At 31.7% G+C, this 13,844-nt stretch overlaps 2 protein-coding genes across 2 annotated transcripts in view; one reads left to right on the top strand and one right to left on the bottom strand.

Moving 5' to 3' along the window:
• LOC144838416 (cilia- and flagella-associated protein 46-like) overlaps positions 1–13,844 on the bottom strand; it is a 105,622-nt gene that overhangs the window by 9,150 nt on the left and 82,628 nt on the right. Inside the window, exons 26-41 of the mRNA XM_078693756.1 lie at positions 6,373–6,525; positions 6,185–6,255; positions 5,960–6,038; positions 5,552–5,659; positions 5,086–5,245; positions 4,762–4,872; positions 4,043–4,302; positions 3,670–3,879; positions 3,347–3,412; positions 3,051–3,199; positions 2,535–2,633; positions 2,147–2,294; positions 1,626–1,724; positions 1,083–1,244; positions 548–750; positions 123–213 (exon numbers count right to left, since the gene is read on the bottom strand). Of these exons, the coding sequence (XP_078549882.1) occupies positions 123–213; positions 548–750; positions 1,083–1,244; positions 1,626–1,724; positions 2,147–2,294; positions 2,535–2,633; positions 3,051–3,199; positions 3,347–3,412; positions 3,670–3,879; positions 4,043–4,302; positions 4,762–4,872; positions 5,086–5,245; positions 5,552–5,659; positions 5,960–6,038; positions 6,185–6,255; positions 6,373–6,525 (2,169 nt within the window). The remainder of the gene's footprint in view (positions 1–122; positions 214–547; positions 751–1,082; positions 1,245–1,625; positions 1,725–2,146; positions 2,295–2,534; positions 2,634–3,050; positions 3,200–3,346; positions 3,413–3,669; positions 3,880–4,042; positions 4,303–4,761; positions 4,873–5,085; positions 5,246–5,551; positions 5,660–5,959; positions 6,039–6,184; positions 6,256–6,372; positions 6,526–13,844) is intronic.
• On the top strand, positions 6,967–9,827 carry LOC144838424 (uncharacterized). Its single transcript, XM_078693774.1, has 4 exons — positions 6,967–7,101; positions 7,360–7,440; positions 7,657–7,737; positions 8,472–9,827. The coding sequence occupies exons 1-4, from the start codon at positions 7,032–7,034 to the stop codon at positions 9,389–9,391; spliced, it is 1,152 nt and encodes a 383-aa protein (XP_078549900.1). The 5' UTR covers positions 6,967–7,031; the 3' UTR covers positions 9,392–9,827.

The following is a 13,844-nucleotide window of genomic DNA, read 5'->3' as shown; positions in this document are numbered from 1 at the left end:
ACATCCTTGTGTTGCATGCAAATGGGAACCAAGCTTTAATAAAAGATTATTCAACTTTTACTCGTTAATCATGTTTACCACGTAATATTCTGAGAATTAACATGTAGAGATTCTTCATTTACCTGGCAGGCTGTTTGGAGCTCTCTATGTGCCTTGGGATCCATTGTGTTCTTGCTCTCAGACAAAACATGGTCAACTTGTACAGAAGCAAACCTTGTAGTAAAAATATACAAACCATTAGGAAAAATCAGGGTAAACATATGTTTTTAATTCAGCCTTTAATGGCATCATCCCTCACCATTGTGGATTCCATTCCTCGCCCATTTTGGTTCCATTCCATACTGTATCTTAGAAAAGATACACATTTTTTCTGTACTTATAGCCCATACCAAAAGAAAATTAGTAGATTTAGGTAGATATATCTCTATTCTTAGTAAGCTTAGTACTTCTTTAGTAGACCATTTCAGATTTTAACTCAACTAAATTGGTAATTGAGTTGACCAATTTGACCCAAATATCACCACAAGGACACCAATGACTGACTTACTTTGCTAGTAGTTTTCCTTTAATACAGACAAGCTTGCTGGCTTTGTTTGGCCTCTGTAGGATAAGATCTTCATACACAGCAAGGGCTTTTAGTAACAATGCTCTGGATTTATTGAATCTTTTAAGATCTTCATCATCTCTTAATATGGAATCTACCGTCAGCAAACAATTCTCCAACCAAAACATTTCATCTCCGTTCAGTTTCTGCAAAAGAGTACAAAACAGAAATTTATGCCAAATTTGACCACCTTTCAAATCTAAATATATTTGAAAATGTGTGGAAATCTAATATGATTATTAACATGCGAGGCACCAATAGTGCAATTAATTAATTTTACATCAGTGTTTGTTTTTAGCGGGTAACCAAAATAAATTATAGATAATTTGGGGGTTTACACAATAGACTGCATAGACTTCTCAGCTGAGAAGAATACTCATAAATTTTGGATCCATGCATTTTCAATGTTGCATTCCATAGTTGCATACAATCATTTCTTCAATACATGTCAAGCCTGACATGACATAGAGGAACAAACCTGAGCTTCTTGGAGAAGACTAGTAACCTGAGCATAGTTTGCTTGATGGTAAGCCAGCTGAGCTAACGTCTGCAAGATATCTGCTGTGGTGTCATCATCATTAAAAGCAGAAGATGCAAGGTAAGCCTCTTTTAAAAGGTGACCAGCTGCCTCATAATAACTCTATTGATAAGAATTAAACGAATTTGTTTAGCAAAGAATTCTACAATCATTCTTCTATCATTTATCTAACAAAAATAATAGAACAGAAGGGTAATTTTGAACTGAACTGAACTTTATCTGGAGAGGCAGATTGCTGCATATTTTTGCTGTAGGCCTACTGGTTATTATTAATTCATACGGAAATATAATAGCAGAAGGGTAAGTATAAACTGCTTGTCATAAAATTGAAGATCTCAAATAGAAAAGCTAATAAATTGCTATATATCATTACAATGACTGTCAGAGACACATTCCACAGTATTTGTAAATAAATAGGAGGTGTTTCTGTAGGTTTAGTTCATAAGGAAATATTCCCAATATATTGACTGGTATTCTTGTTACCTGCTTGAGTAATATTGCAGCTTGTTCTGTCCACATTCCTCGCAATGTTGCTGCACTCAGGTGTTTGCCAAGGCCTTCAATTGGTGCTTTAATGTCCGTCTGTTTTAACATACCAACATTATTATCAGTAATTATAGTTTTTAAAAGGTCTTTCTCACTACCTCCTATCTTACATTATTATTTGTGAATATGTGTCACATTCCAATATCCAAAACAAAGTATTGGAATTAGCAGACTAAAGCTCTGCTCTATCTACACTATCAAAATGTGCCCAAATAGGGTAGTGATATGACATCATCATGTCCATATATGGGCACATCGCATTTACCATCACAACTACAGTATTACTATCATAAAGAAATGACAGTGTAGCCATAGTCCTTCTAGACCACCATGTGGTTGGTGCACTTTGCACTATTGTGACAGAAATAGAATATTCTTTCTCTTCACTGTCACAAGTATATTCTGTATTGTGCTATAAATAAAATTAAGTGATCACATGTATATTTATTTGCAACTACCTTTTGATCAAGAATGAATTGTTTAGAGGTTGTCTTCTTGGGTGAATTATCCCCAGCAGTCAGTACTCGTTTGGACTCCTTCACTCTGGTTTGTTCCTCCTTCACTTGACGCTGCTTGTCCTGCCAGGAAGCAATTGCTTCTCTTGAGCTAAACAGAAATTAAGTTAATCCTCATTGATAAATAAAAAAAACTCTTCATTAAAATAAATTAGCAATGATCAGGATATTTTTATTTACATTTTTCATAATGACAAAAAAGTTGTTTTAAATATTTTAAGTGTATATCTTGGTATCTTTATTTATTCAATTATTTAATAAAGCAAAGATGAAACTACTAATAGTAGACTAAATTTAAAATTTCTTTGTGTCACAAAAAGCATTGACATACTTAGCCTGGTCCATGATATTAATTCCAATGGGGGAAACAGATTCCTCATGGAATGTAGCTGCTGCTGTCAGGTTTAATTCAAGGCAGATATCTAAAGCTCTGAAATAATAAATAAATGGTTGATTATCATTTATTAAGTCATAAAGTACAGTTTCAGTGACCAGTAGTTGCTTACTGCTTACAATACTATTTCAAGTTCATTCAACATTTATTTAGAAACAGTTAAAAAAATAAAAGCAGCATACATTTACAATAATTTAAATGGTAACAATGAATAAGAACTGTTTCTGGAATTAGCTGTAGGTTGTATAATACTTCGTTTTTCAAATTAAATTTCTTTTTTTTTATACTGAATATGCTTGTGAAGTGATAATAATTATTATCATATATATTTGACAATAAATGCTAATTGGTTAAATTCCTTTTCTATGAAATGGAACAGAAACTCAACCCAAGAGCTTGAATTTATCAAAATTCTTGGAAAAAAATTATTTTGTTAAAGTATTGATAACTTACCGAAGGCGATAATTGGTTCCTTTAATCTGTGACAGGGCTATATCCCGAGCAATCACCTCACCAAATATAAGCGCTTGAAAGGTCAAGTGTCCATAACTAAGGTCACAAAGCTCGGTAACCAATTGGTCGATATAATACAATGTTAGCGTCTGAATACAAAACAAGATTGGCATTAGACTCTTCAAATTAATATTAACACCATTATTATTTTTTTGTCCCATGAAATCAACAACCGGTTAGAGAAGAACAAGCATAAAAGATTTTTTCTTATTAAAACAAAAATTTAAATAACTCACTGGCTTTAAGATTGTATCACTGTTGATTCCCTCTCCAGTTTTGTCATATTTAAATGCTTCTCGGATCTAATAAAAAAATTTAAAAAACCATATACAAGTAGAAAGTGTATAATGTCCTTTAAAAAAAAAATTGCCCATTGTGTGACCACTAGCAAAATAATTTGGCCTACTGGTACTTTGTTTTCATCCTACATTATTGTGAATGTTTATTATCACAAGCCATGCTACTGTTCACAAACTATATCATATCAAGTTTGAACATTATTACCCTAATATAAACAACAAACATTTTGTACATAATTAGCCTTATGAATATTCATTACCTCTTCGGGTAAATCATACATAGCCCACTCTTGTACATTAGTAGGTATGTAATCAATTGGTCCCTTTCTCTTTGGCTTCTCCTTCAGTGTTTCTTGATCTTTCCCTTTTACTTTTTTACCCTTGGGTGATAAGCTCTTATGACTAACTTGCTCTGTTGAGATAACTTTTACAGTCTCTTTGGCCACTTGACCAGCTGAAGTGACCGCCACCTAGAGAATTGAAAATATTTACATCATGTTTTTTACTATGTCAAATTGTTTAAACATGCAGATATAATATGATTTAAAAATGTTTTCATTACCACAGAAAAATTAGCAACGGTTTGTTACTTTTTAAAGAAACAAAATACAATACAATACTTCGCTAATTTACCTGCAATATACGATTTAAAAAGCCAACAGCAAGTAGACAATGTTGTTTATGATGCTGACTAGCCCGACCGACCATCAGGGCAAGCATAACATGGACACGGAATAGATACTCTAACTGTTTGATGCTTGTCAGCTCAACTACAGTAAGTAGCAGATTTGCGGTGGAAAGTCCAATTACTGATTCAGTCTTGACAGGAATGAAGTCTGCTATGTTAATATCTTCCTCACTATCACTACCAGCATTCATTTTAGTCTCTATTTCTAAAATAATTAAACATCATGTTATCACTTTTTCTCGCAGCATCTTTCATTTTGTTTGAATTGGCGTTTTATACATTTCTGCATAAATTATGATTTTTTACAATTAATAAAAAAATTGTATACAATATGTTTTTTTGTTTTGTTTTTATATATTTAGGCAAAGGCAAATCACTATCCTTCTTAAAGGTGGCAATCCTTTAAACAAGACGAACATATGCACAAGATGCTCTACATAAACAAAGTCTTATTACAAGTCTTTGGGAGTGGAGTTGTAATTTATCATTAGAAAAAATCCTGACATATGACAGGACTTGAACCCAGAATTGGAAGCCAAGCATCATAACCAATATCTAACGTATTTGGTTAATACATTGTGAAGTATTGTCTGAAAAAATCAAAAATATTTTTTAACAAACAATCAAATGTAAAACAAGTAATAATATAAAACCAGACACTAACTTTCATTGTCCAGCACCTTGACCCCATCTTCAGATTTCTTGGACTCTGTAGGGGCAGCTGAAGAAATTGTTGTTCCTGATTTTTTACCTTTTCTTTTCTTTTTCCCCTTCACTATAAACATATAAAATATACATTAAAAAATATATATTTAAATACCACTTTCTACTTTTATTAATTATATTTGATGGTAGGTTATTAAATAACAAATTAAATAATGACACTCCTAGTATAAAAATACAATTCTATGTAGAGTAAGGATGACCATCAGGTTCTTGTACGTACTGAATGAGAAAAAGAGGTTCTTTAAAAAAATGTAAAACATACCTTGGTCAGTCTTGGACCGCGTTTCAATCTTCATATTAAGCAGAATATCTGCCGCCCACTGAACTTGATCAATACAATCTTGAATTCCAAATTCATTTATATAAAGCCACTCACCAAACCCAACTAAGTATTCAACTTTCTGCCAGTCATTAGAAGATGTCTGGAAAATAAATGATTGGATTTTGTTTAAAAACAAATTTATGAGAGATAGAGTTAGATCACTAAGTCACATAAATATCATCCTTGTCCTCATACAGTCTATGGCTCTGTCTACACTATCAAACTTTATGTGACAAATAAATGATGTGGACACCTCAAACTTTAAAAAAACTTCAAGTTTTTAACCCTTTCTTGGATTCCTTGTAAATGCAGACTGTTCTTTTATTGAATCATGTCATATTGCTTTTTTAAAATTTAACCACACATTAATATCAACTTTTTATCTTTTCTTTATACCTCTACATACCTTTAAAGTTTCAATAGCATTCTGGTATGCAGTGAGCTGATCAAGTTGATCTTTTGAACAAATTGCCACTTTGTGCCACATCAAGGATACATAATCCTCACTCTCATCCTGTGAATGAAAATGAAATGAAATTGCAAGACAAAAATCTAAAATATAAACTGCTGAATGTCTACAGTAAAAACAAATTTAATAAAAGTTTGACCATGGAGATACTTAATAACTCCATGATTAGACATTGTTATGGAGAGAAATCTTTTATTTGATGTTTTATTTCAGTATAAATTCGTCTTTTTTGGTTGTAAAAATATAATATATACCTCATGGGTTAAACAAGACAAGTTTATTACTCATCATAAACTGTAATTAAGTTTCTTTGTTGAGAAATGTATAAAGTAGATACATTCTTACCTTAAACTTAGCTAGGTCCATTTCAATATTCTTACAATTCAATTTGGCTTTTGTCATTACACGATGTTTAAAAATCAAACTGTAAACATTTGAATAAAAAATAAGGCAAAATTTTAAAAACGGTATACAATTGTTAGATTTTTTGTTAAATTTTATAGATAATTAGTATTCAATAATAGCATGGAAATATTAATTTGTTTTGAAATAAATTGTGATTGTACTTACAGCCTATGTCTTGTACGTGGCATATCATTAATGGCTTTATCCATGGCTGCAAGACTTTCTTCCCAGTTTTCCTGTTGAAGAAAAAAAAAGTTTTGTATCAAAACTGACAGGTACATAATTTGGAAATGATACAGTAAGTTAAGTTAAGCTATTGAAGTTAATATACATTTTATAGCACATTGTCTCACCTTGTCAGCATAAGCCTGGAACAGCACACCATATATGGCAGCTCTTAAGGTCAGGTCATCGTCAGGGTCTTGTGCCATTGAAGCTGAAGAGTGGTCTCCTTTAGATAAGGATGCCAGGCTATTTTCCTTGGATTTGTCATTTTTCTCCTTGGTCTAAAAAAGAAAAAAAGTTACTCAAAATGTAATGAACCTAATTTTTTGAACAAATTCAAAGATAGTATGAGCTAGTGTAAGATATTATATAACAACATTATACACCACCAATGACAAAATGCTTGCAACTATTCAAGACCAAGAACTGTGTTTCACGGCATTATAATAGATTCAAAGTACGCCCTCTTTTGATTATATCCACATTCAAGCTGACTCAGCAGAAAATTTAGACGAACAAGAAATTTGAAGTGAACTTAAAGTAGTGTTCCTAGAAAAGGAAACTATATCATTTATAAATAGGTATTTTATTGATAGGATAGGGACATTGCTGTACCTACTGAACATAGGGAAATTCCAAACAAGTATTTTTAGGTTCAGTAGGTAGGTACGCCGACGGTACAGGCTTAACTGAAGCATACACAATTTATCAATAGTCTATAGTATGTGCAGAGTGTACGGTGATAAGTAAAGGTATTTATCAATCAATTAGCAGATAAGTTGACATTATGCAGTGTGAGGAAGAACCATCACCTACTACCTCTACCAGAGACACAGTGGATTCAAACAGAGAAATTGGTAGGAATAATAATTAGGGAAATGTCCACTACAGTAGTTAGGCTTGAAAGCATTATTGGTCACCAGCACACGCTTTGGTGGTTTAGAAGTATAAAAGTCAAAGTAGGACAAACCATAAATAACCAAACCTAACACAAACCTAATCTAGTTGAATTCTCAAATTTAAACAGGAGAATTGATGTATTAAAACTAAGATGATATTATGCATTTTTATTAAGATCTGTGTTTAAATAATAATATTGATACTTTAATGTTTAGATCTGAGTGGAGAAAGCAACTCTGTTGAACAGCATCAGAGTACCATTAGCAACACAGATGATGCAAACATCATAACAGATGGTAAGCATACAAAATGAAAATATATTTAATAATTATTTTAATAAAGTATGCATGCAAAATTCTTTTTTTTTTGTACTAAAAAAATTAAAATGTTTGTTGATAATAATTTTTTAATGTGATATGTGAATAATTGCACAAAGTATTAGTTACATCTTTTATATTTTAGTCAAATACTCAAGATTGTGTACACATTCTTATATTATATTTTATGTTCAGATTTGAGTGGACAAAACAACTTTGAAGTTGAAGAACAATTATCTAGCAATAGCAACAAAGATGATGAAAATATGGCAAATGGTAAGGATTAAAAGACTGTAGGCCAACATAAAATTTGAAATAAAGTTTACATGTAGTTTTAATGGACAATACAGTATGTATATATAAATCCAAAGGCAAATTGCTTAAAATAATGACAATGCTGGATCTCAATTGAAATACAAAATAATAATTTAGCAAAAAGCTAAATCAAAACGATAAAGTAAAACAGCCAGAATAAAAATAGAATATATATAAACACCGCAGGCATAGAACAAATTCTAAACCGCCCAGTGATATACTGACAATTTATATATATATATATTACCCCTTTCACACAAAAAGCAAAACTCTGGAGACCCCCCAGAGTTGACGCCCCGGTGAAAGGTAAAAATCAAGCAACTCCAGAGTTCAAAACAGCGGGGTTGAACAGCTGAACATTCTCCGGAGGGCGAACTGCGGGGACACACCAGTGTTTTGCTGTGAAAGGTACCAACATCAAACTCCGGAGTTTTTAGGTCAAAGGTCATCCTCAAACGATCAATCATTGCTTTAGTTTTATATCAAAATACTTTAAATATTTGTAAAAATATATAGCGGGTCTAAAAAATAATAAGTAGTATCAATAAAACATTATATAACTTCTGAGACTTTTGACAAAAATTATTAAATTTTAAAAAAAATAGTGTGGGCGAGAGCCACAATAATACTTCAGATGTTAGCAATAAGCGAATACAAACTAAATTAATTTAAAAGTGTTTTTAATTGTTTTATAGATGGCAATTTTGATTTGCAGAAAGATTTAGAAAGACAAATGGGAACAATACTCAACGAAATGACACTATACAAGCAAATTATTCAAGAAAATAAAGCTCAAATTGTAAAAGATAAAAATGAAAATGAGGCACTGATTAGAGATATGGAAGATCTTAAAAAGACTAATCGAGATCTACAAGCTAAAGTTCAGGAAATTTTAGATAAGAACACAATTTTAAAAAACAGGTTGTATGACTATAAAGAAGTAGAAGAAGAAATAAATGACTCAAAGGAGAAGTTTGCAGAAGAGTTAAAAGTCAAAGAAAGTGAACTTAGGGCGAAGAATCGTGAAATTAAAGACTTAAAATTGGATTTGAAAAATGAGTCGCAGATGTTGGAAAACAAATGCAATCAAAATGACAGATTAACAGAAGAAGGGGATGTTATGGCCAAAGAGCATAGTCAACTTAAGACAACAGCTAGGCATTTAAAAAATGAGAAAAGCCAAAAAGAGAATGAAGTAAAACACCTTACAGAAAAGAATAAACAACAAAGTAAGGAGATACAAGCCCTTGATAAAAAAATTGGAGAATTACAAACCAAAGAAAAGAAAACTTGTAGCTCTTTAAAAGAGGTAACTAAGAAAAAAAAAAAATATATGCAGACAACCAAAAAATTAAACTCAGAAATAAAAAAGGCTATCGACTTAATGCAGACAGCCAACAATAAAGTACAACAATATCAGAAAGAAGTAAAACATCTAAAGGAAGAAAATGAGGAACAACAAAGAAGATTCATAGAGGCTAAATCGGATTTACAATATTATTATTTCAAATTGCTATTTAGTATAACCATTTTATTTATTATTTTCGGTCCATATTTCATCCCGTTAATAACGCAATTGTGTGCTTTTATTCTTTATCTGTTTACATTTTATTAAAATTATCTGGTAACCAAGGGTTAATTAAAATATTAAAATAAAACTGAGAAATGTACAAAATTAAGTTTGAGAAGGAATTTATAGATAGGTATAGGTATTACAGATATCATTTTGTGTGTTCCATGCCATGGTCAGAAATATTTTACAATGTTTGTCGAAATTATTACCTGCTAATTCATATTTATCATGGGTTATTTAAATTGGTGTAATTTTGAATTCATTATGGATTTCAAGATGATTTGTGAACCTTGATGAAACACTACACATTGACGTCCACGACACAGTGGGCCGTCAGGCCTAAGGAAGACGTTTGAAACGGCTTGCAACATGGGCCGAACCATCCCTGGGTCTCGTGAACTTAAAGTTTTTTTTGTGCTCACCTATTCCAGAATTAAGCATAATTTATAATTAAGATGTCAGTTTTGTATTCGCCGAAAGAAACGTATTCCTTTTAAATTTTTTATAATATATATGTTATAATATTTAAAATTCTACCATTGATACCAATGTTTTTACATGTGGAACATATTCGATATCTTCATGAGAGAAAATAAATTCTTCTAATGATGGTGAGTTGATGCTATCACCAATGGGATATCTTTATAGAGGTTCATGGTAAATGCAATATAGTGTTAGTACTTAAGTTATGTTTTTTTAATAGTCTTTGATGCAGTTTCTATCAGTAGTAACAATTTTGTGTACTTTGAATAAAGATAGAATTAGGTGTCACTACGGGTGTTTTATCTTCCAACTCGGTCTCTGCATTGAGACCCCTTATAACTTAAGGCCAATAAACAACATTACTATGCAATAGTGATAATAATATTCCATAGATAGAAGTGGTGCTAAATCAAAACCTAAAATTCAATTCTCAATATATCAGGAATTATAAATATGTGAGTTGTTCTTGCTTAAAGACAGTAGTATATATTTGATATTTTATAAAATGTTATTATAACTACATGAAATGTTTATCTCTCTTTTTGTCATTAAATTTGAAATTAAATTATATAGTGAACATCTTTTAATTTGTAACAGGATTTTTGTTCAAATAATGTAACTATTGGTTTATTTTGTTGTTTTTATTGGACTGAAATCAACAATTAAAAAACATAAACATTAAAGGGTGGGGATGCAAAAGAAACAAACAAAAAATGGTACCAGCATAGACACCTAAGAGTATGTTCAGACTCACGGAGTTACGGTGGAGTTATGTAAGCGGCGTACATATTTTTGTGTCTGAACCAGGCCGCGGATTAGCGTTAGAGAGCTGTTACTCTGTGCCAGTGGCATTAATAACTCTAGCGGGAGAGGGTAGATTTAATAACGCTAATCCAGTGATGCATCAGTGATTTTAACCTTAACCAATGAAAAGACACGACCACGATTAGCAGACAGCAACTACATACCTGTACCCTAGTATACGACAGCGAAATAGCTATGGCAAATGTATTTTTAGGTTTCTAATTTTAAAGAACAGTAAAGTTGGCATCAGTGATATGATATTTTCATAAATTAAATCAATTAATCAGATAATTTTCCGTGTAATAATTACGTTTTAAATTATTTTGGATTAAAATGCGATTCTACAAATATTAAGAACAAATCAGTATATTTAAAGGTAACATCTATATATAAATTATGGTTAATTCTGACATAGACGAGCACAATAGAAAAACTTCGGTATAAATCTCCGCCTTGGATACCTACCTTATCTATCTTAGATGTACCGCGAAACGTAGATTTGATAACATTAGTTTTCACATCGACGGTATTGTTCCATATTTCTATCTTAGGAAGATATTATAATTGGTTTTATAACAACATTTTTGATTTCATCAGTATATTTTCAATTCAATTTCAATTTTACGCGGGTCGAAGTAATTTCCGGGTTCACGATAAGTTCACATGTTCACCTTGCAACTTCCTGGTTTCAACTAAGTTGGCCGTTAGTGACTATATAGCCATTTTAGTTTTTTGTTTATTTTCGGATCGGACTGCGCGTGGGAAGGTTCGGTAGTTAAAAAATAAAAATTATACTGCAAATTAATAAAGATCAAATTAAATATACGCCATATACGAATATATTGTGGGGAATAGTATTATAAAATTACATAGGGAGATCTGATGATAAGACATTTTGTTTAAAATCAAGTGAAATTCCGATAGCCGAGTTTTATTGAGTAAGCTGGCAGGAATAACTGGGGAATAACTGTAGCCTATCTGTGTCCCGTTAGGACCGGGATGTCTGCCCATGTTGCAAGCCGTCTAAAACGTCTTCTTGCCGCGGAAGTTAGTTTCAAAAGATTTAAATTAAATAATGTATTAATTATTAGGATGAAATTAATTTTAATAAACACCTCCCCAATAAAACATCACTTTGAATAATAATTCCCCACTCCCCAACCCAACTATCTAATAAACGCCCATCCACATTTATACACACAATATTGTATTATATTTATACTAGTAACACAATTATACTATTTGTAGTAGAATTCATCGCACTGTTATCTCCAATTTACCAAGCATTTGACATTTATTTTAATAAACACCTCCCCAATAAAACATCACTTTTAATAATAATCGCTTCCCCCCCCCCCCCAAACCCAACTATCTAATAAACGCCCATCCACAATTATACACACAATATTGTATTATATATATATATTTATAGTAACACAATGACACTATATGTAGTCGAATTCATCGCACTGTTATCTACAATTTACCAAGCATTTGTTATTCTTTTTTACTACTTTTCATATATCTATTAGAGGATTTTATTTGATTATAAATGTTACCATATTATTAAAACTAAACAATTAAACATATCCCTTGAATAAGCACCTCCCTTAAATGAACTCCACCTCCCCATCTCAGCCCTATAACGGCCCTACCAAACAATACACACTATAGGCCTACTTTAAAATGTTATTAATCATCTAAGACACTGTGAAACAGAGTAGGTTTAGTTTTACGAATGTCATAATTTTCAATAATGGTAACCGACAGAAAACGTACAAGGAGAACGTCCTTTTTACCAGAGTCATTATCATTCCGAGAACCATCGTCTACACTTCCTAGAGGGGGAGCGAGCGGAGCGAGCTCACCCTCTAGTTATATAAATAAAAATAGCAATTTTACGATGTAAACTTTCATGCAATGTCATGAATGATACATATAGTTCTATCTGTTTTGAAATGACCTGATCAGAGTGTTTTAAACGCAAGGCATTGGAATGTTGATCGTTGTGTTGGGCTGATGATGTTATATTGATTGCTAATAATGAAAGGGAAATGACTGAAATGTTAGAAATTGCCAATATATTCGCCAAAGAATGGAAACTTGGTTTTAATCATGAAAAATCAAATGTCATGGTTGTTGGAAAACGCATAAATAAAGATAAAGAGTGGAAATTAGGTGAAAAATCGATAAAAGAAGTAAATAGTTCTGCCTCCTAGGTAGCGGCCCAGGAAAGTGATAGCGGTTGGCACGGACGGTAGACTTCCATAGTGTTTGATGTTGGGTACAGTTTACGCTATTTCCCTATTTACAAGGTGTCTGAATACAATACAATTATATAATAGATGGGATAGATCAAATAATTATATATATTCATACTAACATGTATATATATTTATATAAGTAAAATAAAAAAAAAGAGATAAGGGAAAGGGAAGAAAAGAAGAAGAAAAGAGAGAAAGAAAAGTGAAAGGAGAAGTAAGGGAAAAAAAAAAAAAAAAAAAAAAAAAAAAAAAAAAATTATAATAATGATAATAATTATAATAATAATAATTATGAATAAATAAAGGAGTCAGTTTGTCTCTGTAAAAGAATAACTAAATAGAAAAGAATAACTAAATAGAAATTCTCTGTAAAAGAATAACTATAAATAGAATAATAATACACAACCAAATACAGTAGAGCTAGCAAAACAGAGTTGGAGGAGCAGAGTCTTCACATATGAAGTTGGCTCCAAATATGAAGAAGAAGAAATATTTAGGGGTCTATATTTCCTCAAACATGAGTGAACATTCACATTATGAACATGTTATCCAAAAGGGCAACCGGCTTATAGCTTATATCAAAGGTATCATAGCTAACCTTGATGACTTTAACCGGGTGTACTATGGAAACATACTGTGGAAAACCATTGCAATTTCTTCAATAAATTATGCTTGTAGCATTTGGTATAATAATTCCAAGAAGGATAACGAAGACCTAGAGAAAGTGCAATTGCAAATGGCCCGCTTTCTTCTCAAAGCTCCACGGTATACTCCAAAAGAGGCACTTTATGGTGACCATGGGTGGGTTCCATTATCCAAGTTACACAAACTGTCCAGAGTTAAATTATTCAATCGTTTTATAACTATGGATGACCACAGGTGGCCTAATATTGTACTTAATTCTATGCTACAATTGAAATGTGACTTTGATCGTTTAAAATATA

The sequence above is a fragment of the Antedon bifida genome, chromosome 3 (assembly GCF_963402885.1).
Source record: "Antedon bifida chromosome 3, ecAntBifi1.1, whole genome shotgun sequence".
Lineage (NCBI taxonomy): Eukaryota > Metazoa > Echinodermata > Crinoidea > Comatulida > Antedonidae > Antedon > Antedon bifida.
This window is presented reverse-complemented; position numbering and strand designations above follow the sequence as displayed.